At 41.5% G+C, this 10,595-nt stretch overlaps 1 protein-coding gene across 2 annotated transcripts; it reads right to left on the bottom strand.

Annotated features, from left to right (window-relative positions):
- Window positions 1-4,903: 4,903 nt before the first annotated feature.
- Window positions 4,904-7,954, bottom strand: LOC112221671 (N-alpha-acetyltransferase 10). Of its 2 annotated transcripts, none has more exons than XM_024383893.2 (8): window positions 7,759-7,954; window positions 7,261-7,359; window positions 7,004-7,062; window positions 6,874-6,919; window positions 6,601-6,716; window positions 6,302-6,349; window positions 5,936-6,020; window positions 4,904-5,519 (listed from the first exon to the last, which is right to left on the bottom strand). In XM_024383893.2, exons 1-8 carry the CDS (start codon window positions 7,777-7,779, stop codon window positions 5,334-5,336), a joined length of 660 nt encoding a protein of 219 aa, XP_024239661.1. In that variant the 5' UTR covers window positions 7,780-7,954; the 3' UTR covers window positions 4,904-5,333. The 2 variants fall into 2 exon arrangements, with proteins under 2 accessions (XP_024239661.1, XP_024239662.1); XM_024383894.2 differs by having other exon boundaries at window positions 6,302-6,346; window positions 7,759-7,953.
- Window positions 7,955-10,595: the final 2,641 nt, after the last annotated feature.

Here is a 10,595-nt window from a genome sequence, read left to right as displayed (position 1 = left end):
ATCTCTTACTCTGAGTAACTAATATACTTGATGAGAGCATTGCACTTAATTGTGTAACACGTCCTAAAATGGTGGTGCCAAATCCACCCACCATGTCATGACAAAACACATTCATATCATCTCACTGAACGAGCATGTTCTCCACATATAACATGATATAATCCTGATACTATGCCTGACTAGAGAGCAGTAGTTTGCTTACTCTTATAGCTAATATTGTTTACCAGAAACAATGGTGCAGAGTGAAGTGACAGTGTTGTCATGCCTTTGCAAGGTGTGAAGATACCAGATAATGCGCGAAAACAGAACTGTATGCCTGTGGTTAAGAGAAGGGAAGAGTTTTACTGAATGTCTAAAAAATATTGCTGTACAAGCTGAGAACTGTCAAACACTCTTCTTTCTCACTTCGAACTTCCTGTGTATTTCCTTCCCTCCCTTCCAACTAAGACACATTAAATAGCGGACTGTTAACTGAAAGTGGCTTCTAACTGATCTATATTTTGTTTTGACTGTAGTTTTCGGTATAAATGTTATATGGTATAAATGTTGGTTTAAATGTTGACGCATTGCTAAGTTTATTTCTTCCCCTTTCTCAAGAAGTCTATCCTTCTTTAGAGTTTAATTCTGAAACTGTAAGCTACGCAACATTCAACCAAATTTTCCTTTTGTGCACAATTCCAAAAAAACTTCTCAAAATGCTTTTTATTTCCATGAAAGAGAGTAGAGTATTTTTCCAGTTTTCTGAGAAAATGTACAATACCAGTCAAAAGTTTGGACACACCTACTCATTCCATTGTTTGTCTTTTTCTTTCTAAACAAATCAAAATGTATTTTATATTGGCCAGGGTTTCTCTCAACCAGCTTCATGAGGTAGTCACCTGGAATGCATTTCAATGAACAGGAGTGCCATGATAAATGTGAATTTGTAGAATTTCTTTCCTTCTTAATGCATTTGAGCCAATCAGTTGTGGTAGGGGTGCTATACAGAAGATAACCTTATTTGGTAAAATACCAAGTACATATTATGGCAAGACAGCTCAAATAAGCAAAGAGAAATGACAGTCCATCATTACTTTAAGACATGAAGGTCAGTCAATTCGGAAAATTTTAAGAACTTTGAAAGATTCTTCCAAGTGCAATCGCAAAAACCATCAAGCTCTATGATGAAACTTGTTGTCATGAGGACCGCTACAGGAAAGGAAGACCCAGAGTTACCTCTACTGCAGAGGATAAGTTAATTAGAGTTACCAGCCTCAGAAATTGCAGCCCAAATAAATGCTTCACAGAGTTCAAGTAACAGACACATCTCAACATCAACTGTTCAGAGGAGACTGTGAATCAGGCCTTCGTGGTCAATTGCTGTAAAGAAACCACTACTAAAGGACACCAATAAGAAGAGACTTTATTGGGCCAAGAAACACTAGCAATGGACATTAGACCGGTGGAACTCTGTCCTTTCGTCTGATGAGTCCAAATTTGAGATTTTTTGTTCCAACCGCCATGTCTTTGTGAGATGTGTTGTGGGTGAACGGTATTTCCCACAATGAAGCATGGAGGAGGAGGTGTGGTGGTGTGGGGGTGCTTTGCTGGTGACACTGTCAGTGATTTATTTAGAATTCAAGGCACACTTAACCAGCATGGCTATTTTATTTTTTATTTTTTTTATTTCACCTTTATTTAACCAGGTAGGCTAGTTGAGAACAAGTTCTCATTTACAACTGCGACCTGGCCAAGATAAAGCATAGCAGTGTGAGCAGACAACACAGAGTTACACATGGAATAAACAAATTAACAAGTCAATAACACAGTAGAAAACAAAGGGGGAGTCTATATACAATGTACAATGTGTGCAAAAGGCATGAGGAGGTAGACGAATAGTTACAATTTTGCAGATTAACACTGGAGTGATATATGATCAGATGGTCATGTACAGGTAGAGATATTGGTGTGCAAAAGAGCAGAAAAGTAAATAAATAAAAACAGTATGGGGATTAGGTAGGTGAAAATGGGTGGGCTATTTACCAATAGACTATGTACAGCTGCAGCGATCGGTTAGCTGCTCAGATAGCTGATGTTTGAAGTTGGTGAGGGAGATAAAAGTCTCCAACTTCAGCGATTTTTGCAATTCGTTCCAGTCACAGGCAGCAGAGTACTGGAACGAAAGGCGGCCAAATGAGGTGTTGGCTTTAGGGATGATCACAGCATTCTGCATTCTATCACAGCATTCTGCAGCGATTCGCCATCCCATCTGGTTTGGGCTTAGTGGGACTATCATTTGTTTTTCAACAGGGCAATGACCCAACACACCTCCAGGCTGTGTAAGGGATATTTGACCAAGAAAGAGAGTGATGGAGTGCTGCATCAGATGACCTGGCCTCCACAATCACCCGACCTCAACCCAATTGAGATGGTTTGGGAAGAGTCAGACCACAGAGTGAAGGAAAAGCAGCCAACAAGTGCTCAGCATATGTGGGAACTCATTAAAGACTGTTGGAAAGCATTCCAGGTGAAGCTGGTTGAGAGAATGCCAAGAGTGTCCAAAGCTGTCATCAAGGCAAAGGGTGGCTACTTTGAAGAATCTCAAATATAAAATATATTTTGATTTGTTTAACACTTTTTTGGTTACTTCATGATTCCATATTTGTTATTTCATAGTTTTGATGTCTTCACTATTATTTTACTTTGTAGAAAACCCCTGAATGAGTAGGTGTATCCAAACGTTTGACTGGTACTGTATCTGTTGTTTAAATGTATCTCAGGACATCCTGTTGAAGACATCATGTTGGTGTACTTCAACACCTTGTAGAATGTGAGAGAGATGGTACCACAGGGCAGGCTAAATACAACAGTGTGTGAGGGTGATGGAAGCTTTGGGTATGTATTACCTTGGTATCAGTTCAGTCTGTGATGTCAATTATTCTAATGATGATAATGATGTTACCATGGTATCAGTCCAGTCCTGGAGGTCAATTCTTCTAATGATGTTACCATGGTATCTATCAGTCTGTGCTGTTAATTGTAATGAAGACAGGAACAGAGTTACTGGCTCAGGGGCTCATTTAGAAGGGAGCAACATTACAGAAAATTCAAATAGAAATGTGTACAACAGGAATGACTGTCAGATAGAATTGTAAGCTCTATATATCACATTTCCATCTGCAACATTTAAAACAGCACTAGTGTGAATCAGGGTTTTCGTTCAGGAAATGTGGCCCTGAACAACAGATTTTAATTTAGCCTACTGGCCATTTGAGAAATTTGCCGGATCCATATAGGGCGTCCGCCCGCGGTGCTCAGAATGACAGAAATCACATTTAGATTATGGTAATGCATATTAACAGAACATGCAACTCCTGTAAGGAAGCAGACAGTTTTCAAACCTTTGCCAAAATGCAATTTGCGGGAAAACCCCATTCTAAAAAGTGCACCTGATAACGCGGTTCCATATGCGACGGAGATGAAAATCTCTGTTCGAAATTTAGGAAGAGGGTGAATCTAAAGATGTCACAACGAGAATGGGTTGGTAATATGACTAGGACTGTGCATTTGGCTTCTGGAAAACGAAAGAAAGTTGATATGAAAAACAATAGAGCAGGGGAGAAGTGGCATTAGCTGTGGGTCCAATAGGGAAGTTAATGGAAATAAATTTGCCCAAATTATATAATCACTCCTATCTATCGTCTTATTTATGTCTGTGTGTGTGCAAGTAGAAAATACATGTTGATTCACCCTAGGTCTGCTTCTAGAGAAATGCCAAAGCCATCCTCCTCTCTTTCATATTGATAAAACAAACGGTCTGCTACTGGTGGCAACAATGTCATACTCTTTTTGACCAGACAGCATCAATCAGATTGGCTACACACACATAGACAGAGTGGTGCTGTTTTGCTCGCTCGGGTGCTTTATTAGGTGAGAAGCATTCAGCCTCTTGCGAATTGAAAGAAAATTATGACGCAGAGTTTTTTTCTTGGTCAATTATTGGGCAAGTCTTGCTTCCCTTGGCATCCACGAATAAAAATGTTGAGACAAGAAGGGGAGGAGTGTGTGGCGAAGACATAGGAGTCTGGGTTTAGCTGTCTCCCGCCAATTCTTGCACATTCATTGTTTAATTGTGTGTATTGTTTATCCTTTTATTTTATTTATATCAATTCTCCATTACATATGTCACCAGTAGTAAGTGTACCATTAATCACAGTCATTTGGTTACATACAGTACATTTCTGTTAATGCATGTATCAATTAGTAATTTACTGTTCTCATTCTCAGAGTGGAAACGTTACTTGCAGAGGTCACAACCTGCTACATATGTGAGAAACAAGTTTTGTTTTATTTCAGAACTATCATTTACAATATTTGTCCATTTGTTTCATTGTCTTTTGTTTGGATGATCCATGTAACACATGTGAGTAATGCGTTTTTTTTTAAATATAATTTTAATTCATGACAATGATTGAGAAACTAAAACATTGAAATTAACCTGTTCTATGAAAATGTGCATATGAAAATCAGACATGGTACAAGGATAAATTGTAAGCTTCCCCAAACTTCAAGCTCGTGTTGCCTATGTGGTCAATAAAATAATTACATCCATGTTTAAATGGTCATATTTTGCCTGTAGGCTACTTTGAAGCAAGGGAAGAAATGCCTCATAACATGAAATAAATATTCAGGTTTCAAACAATTCCGTATGTTTTCAAAATGCATACTGCCTAATTTAGCCAGCTAACTGAAACCCTGGTCTGAATATGTCCCTAGTCTTATTACTAGTTGTAAAGTCTCACTACTGTAAGCGTTGTATGCATTCTACTCACAACAGTATGACCTAGTGGTCATTCTTAGAATTTCAACCTTAAATAGTTGCAATTTCAAACCTAGAAAAAAAGAATGCCACTACAAAAAGTATTTACTTGAAACTTTTATTTTCAGCATTTTGAAGAATACTTCACAGATCTCATTAAGTCACACCCAAAAACAGAGGTTATTTTTTTCAAAATGTGTTGATTTCATGGGTGAGTGGGGGGGTTGAAAACAGTAGTAGTGACAGCATCAAGCCCAAAACAACCTTTAAAGAACCAGTTGTGAATTTGAGCTCAACATCAACTTGTCATTTCAGTTGCAAAGTAATTTCTTTCAATCACATTGTATCACTAATGTCGAGAGAGAAATCCTATTTTAGTAAAAAAAAAACTATTTTTACTTTACGCTGTAAAAGTAACAGAAGTGAATGGAGAAGCTGACTGCCACTGGGTATCATTTTTCCCTTTATGTGAGATAAAAAGTATAGTAAGTATCTTTGACGGCAAATTTAAAAATGGCTACTAAAGATGGCTGAGTCATTGTGAATCGGAGGATGAATCTTTGACATCTGTGCTCTCTGTGGCCTCGCTAACTTCACTGAGGTCTTTGTTCTCTCCTCCGCTGTCCCCCTCTCCCTCTTTCTCCTGGTCACCGGGTGTGGTCGTAGCTGTAGGTGCCTCCTGACCCAGGGCCTTCATTCCTGGCTTCCTCAACTGTGGGACCCATAGACAGAAACAACAGACAAAACGGTCAAAATTCAGTTGACAAAAAGGAAAGGCTGACCTTAACCCTCAGGTAAAGAGAGTGGCTCATGACTGCGTTACGATTCTCTACCCTTCATCCAGAAGTGTGCACTTGTTCACTCCAGTTCATGCATTTAAAAGCAAGCACGGCGGGAGGGAGTTTGCACCATACTGCTCACACCAGTCTATTACTTTTAAATCCATGAGGGAGAATAGAATATAGGACGCACCCTTCGGGGAAAAGCGTAAGCGACTGTATGCAAAACACTGGGTGAGACGAAGGTGGTCATAGCGACTGTATGCAAAACACTGGGTGAGACGAAGGTGGTTGGATTACGCCCATAAAAGCCATGCTGCTGGATAAAGGGAAAGAGTAAAAAAATAAAAACATTCACCTCATCAGCCATGTGGGCTAGGTCTCTCTTCATGGCATAGGCATCCTCCCCATCTGCATAGTACTTGGGCTCTATTTCACTAATCCTATGAAAGAGAAAGGAACTGATTAGTAAGTGAGTGACCAACAACATGTTATACATGTACATTGCATCACTGCAAACAATACCTGGTTAAATAAGAGCAAAAATAAATGCATTTGAATGGGGGTAGGAGGAAGAATGTACAACTGTGGGGTCATTAGGGTATATGACCCCCAGTTCCTGAATAAACATCTGTTTGAATAGGAGGCTGAAATGGAACATCTATATTACATATGCATTTGCTTTAAGAGGGTTTGTTTTCACAAGAATAGAAGGAGATCTTACTGGAATTTCAGTGTGTTTGAGTACAGGTGCAAGGCCGCTCGGTTACTGCAGTAGGAGAAAATTAGATGGATGCAATTCAAGTTATTTGTGAACAAACAAATACCATTTAAGAAGGATCTGACACGAACAATGTCTCTCTGTATTTAAATTATCTTCTAGCTACACTTCTAGAGAACAGAAGAGCAGCATTCCATTACAAAAACTTATGTGGAAATTCTTATCTAAGAGTCATATAAAAACAACTCAAAATAGAACCATCTCATTGAAGTCCAATACAGACATCCAGCACACTGCACTACCTTTTCCGGACATGAAGTGAGACATATTTGGCGTTGAAGTTTTCAATCATAGCTCGACTGGCTTGGTCCATCAGCTTCTGAGCTAGTCCCAAACGTCTGTGAGAGCGCTTGACAGCCTGAGCGACAGAAACAATCCAAACCGTTGTTAATAATCCTTCCTGTTACTCAACAACCGCACCTAAACAACCTGACAAGTGCTGCAGATGATAGCGTGCGCACGCCACACCCTCTTCAATTAAGTACTACAATGAACAGTACAGAACCAAGACTCACCAGGGATGTGATGTGACCATGGGGGACATCATCTGGATCCTCCTCCCTGCATACCACATAAAGAGTGAGGGCTTGATAGAGACTGACAAACAATGGCATGAGATAAGATCTGTAGTTCAGGTATACTCACATCTTGGCCAAAACATATCCCACTATTTTGCCATTCTCATCCTCTGCGATGTAGGAGAGCTGAAAGATGAGCAAAGACAAGGTGATGTTAGAGATAGATACACTGAGTTACACAGACATCTAGTAACAACTAGGCCTAAATCGAACCCGTCATTCCTTCTGATGAGTTAGATTAAATTTGTGACTGATTGAATGCCAGGACAAAGACTTGAGTCAAGTGGTGATGGAGTTGTCTGCTGAAGAGGAAGCCATGTTAACCTGCGGCCAGGACAGTCCGTGGTAGAAGTAGTACTTCATCTGGTAGTTCTCTGGGAGACACAGCAGGTTGCAGTGCTGCATGTTCATAAGGTCCTCCGGCTGAGGAAACAGAACAAGGAATGTCAATGCTATGGATACTGACTGAAACAATTACTTTTAACGTACGTTAGCTAGAACACTTCAGAAAAGGGACTACAAGAAGAGATATCTGTGTCCCCACTCCAGACTCAGTCAAAATATCACTATTGACGATAGTAAGCTAACGTTAACTACACTTCAAGTGGCACTTCTCCTGCTTACTTTGTTGATAGTTACTGTATAAGCAATCTATTTAAAGTAGTAGCTAGCTAAATAGGCTAGTTGGCTCACAGTTTGACATGGCATGCATAAGTGGAGCTATCAGAAAAGCTTGGATTGTTATTATTTGCGATGGGTGGCTATCTAGCTAAGAAGGTAAACTAGCACAGTGTTGCCTGGTCGACAGTGCTTCTCACTTACCCTTGCGTTGCGAATATTCATGTTTTCTTCGACCGTCACACGTTCAGATGATGAAAAATATAAATAATGGGGGTAAAGTGTTCAAGCTATGAACTCCTAACGTTGTCTTAGATTATGTTTCAGGAGTGTTAGTTAGCAAGTTAAACCGAAGAGGAAGCATGCGCTTAACCGGAAGTTAATGAAAGGTAAGTCCCGCCTCTAGGGTCATGGCTAGAAGGAATCCAGCTTCATCTTCGGTGGGGTTTATCGGCAGTTGGCATCTAGCATTATGGTGCATTATCGCCACCTACTGTACTGGAGTGTGAGCCAGATACAAGGAGAAACGACATCCTACCTGCCAGCCCCTTCTTTACTCTTAAAAAATATAAAATATTTGGGACAATATCTAATGACGTTCTACTCAATATACTCTTTAAAATAATTTCCTGTATGCCCTCTCCCTCATATCAGTTCTCAGCCTCTCTCTTTCCCTATGATACTGCCCACACTGTAGCAATACATGCTCCACGGTCTCTGTTTCCTGGCAATAACCACACTTTTCTGTTGGATGCTTTCCTATCACATTTAAGCACTTATTTAACCAGCTGTGTCCCACCCTTAATCTTGTAAAAAATAGCCTCCCCTCTTCTGTCCCTTCCTGCCGTTCTCCCCGACTTGCCTCTGTACTTTAATTCAATTAGTATTTCTATTCCACTGCTCCTGCCATCTCTGCACCATCACTGTCCATATCCGGCTTTTTGCCTCTGCATTGCTCATTGAAACTACAACATCAACATCCCCACTACTAAGTGCTTGTTTAGCCAGTACATCAACTACCTCGTTCCCCTCCACCCCCATCTGTTTAATCCTGCCATGGGTTTGTAGCACCTCATATAGCAGGTCTTGTCTGCTACGTGATCCAAAGGACTGGAGACTCATTAACACTGCACATGAATCAGAGCAAATAACAACTCTGTCTGGCTTGACTTCCTCCACCCACTGCAAGGCCAACAGTATGGCCATCACATCACTTTTTCTTGCCACTGTACCTCCCCACCCTCCCCACTGTACCTCCCCACCCTCCCCACTGTACCTCCTCACCTGGATAGACCTTCCAAACTAGAAATCATTTATCCAGTTGTACATTCTTCCTCCTACCCCCATAATACCAAGCTTAATTAACAACCCCTCCTTCCACATCATATCATACACCTTCTCCACATAAAAAAGACAGCTACAACAGTCTCCTTGTTCACCTTAGCCTTCCTGACCTCTGCTTCTAAGCAGAGCACTGGGTCGATAGTTCCCCTACCCTTCCTGAACACACTCTGATGTGGGGCGGCAGGGTAGCCTAGTGGTTAGAGCGTTTGACTAGTAACAGGAAGGTTGTAAGTTCAAACCCCCGAGCTGACAAGGTACAAATCTGTCATTCTGCCCCTGAACAGGCAGTTAACTGTTCCTAGGCCGTCATTGAAAATAAGAATTTGTTCTTAACTGACTTGCCTAGTTAAATAAATTAAATTTTTAAAAAATGTGGCTATACTAACCCCCTGCTCTCCAGGGTGTAAGTTAACCTCTCCGCAATCATACGTTCCATAATCTAATCATGTGATGTTAAAGCGATTGGCCGATGCCTTGTTGGGTCCTTTACTGGCTTCTGGATTGGTACCACTACTGCCTCCTTCCAACTGCTTCCAACTGCCTAGTAGTTTCCCCTCCCCCCACACTGTTGTACAACACCAATACCTTATCCAGTGCCTCATCATTAAGATCACCTCATCTTTCCAAGGTGAAGTTAACCCAGCCATGGTAAATGGTGCATTCAATGCATCATTTACTTCCTCCCTCCTATCCAGCTCTCCAGGATAATCCTCTCTCGTTCTCTCCCTCTGCACCTCCTCTGACAAATTAGCCCGAGCTATGCACTTGAACAAATGCTTAGGCCATCATCTCTGCCTTCTCCTCATCTGTTACTACCACATCCTTCCCTCTTGTCAACACTGGATAATCCCACTCCCTTCTGACCCCACTCATCCACTTAATCATCCCCCATACTTCTCCTACAGGTGTCGCCTTTCAATGACGTCATAGACCCGATGCCAACTTTGACCTCTTTGCCTGACGAATAGTTCTCCTCACCAGGGCCTGTTTATACCAAATCAGATGTTGGAAGTTATGCGTCCTTCTCAGTGCTCTAAATGCCGTGTTCTTACTCCTCACCATTGCCCCACACACATCCGTCCACCATGGGACTGTTTTCCTCCTCCCTGAACTCTTAGGTCTCAGTAGCTGCCCCCACTAAACGCTGTTCTCACCCAGTTATTCATACTATCCACATCCTCTCTCATATCCACTCAAGCCATCACCTGTTCACTCAGCTCCTGAAACTGATCCCACTTTGCCCTTCCAAACACCCACCTGCCTCCTTGACCCATTGACACCTCCTCCTCCCTCTGGCCTACTGTGCATACTATGGGGTAATGATCACTCCCTACTGTCGACTGCTCCCATACCTCCCACTCACAGATTCCTGCCATCGCACTAGATACCAGAGTGAGTTCCGAGGCAAACTCTTTCCCTGTGGCTACATTAATCCTGGTCCCTCGGCCATCATTCAGGCACACCATATCTTTGATTACTATCAAATTGTCCATCACTTGGCCAATTCCATCCACCTGTTTCCCCCCCAGAGCATATTGTGGGCATTGAAATCTCCACACCATATTACCGTACTTCTATCCTGGCCCTCCACCCTCTCCAGCACTTCCAGGTCCAATATCTGCCAGGGATTATAGTAGTTCACTACCACTAGCATCCCTCCTCTCAACCACACCTCCACATATTCCTGTTTAATACCT

This window comes from Oncorhynchus tshawytscha, linkage group LG22 (genome assembly GCF_018296145.1).
Source record: "Oncorhynchus tshawytscha isolate Ot180627B linkage group LG22, Otsh_v2.0, whole genome shotgun sequence".
NCBI classification, from domain to species: Eukaryota; Metazoa; Chordata; class Actinopteri; order Salmoniformes; family Salmonidae; genus Oncorhynchus; species Oncorhynchus tshawytscha.
This window is presented reverse-complemented; position numbering and strand designations above follow the sequence as displayed.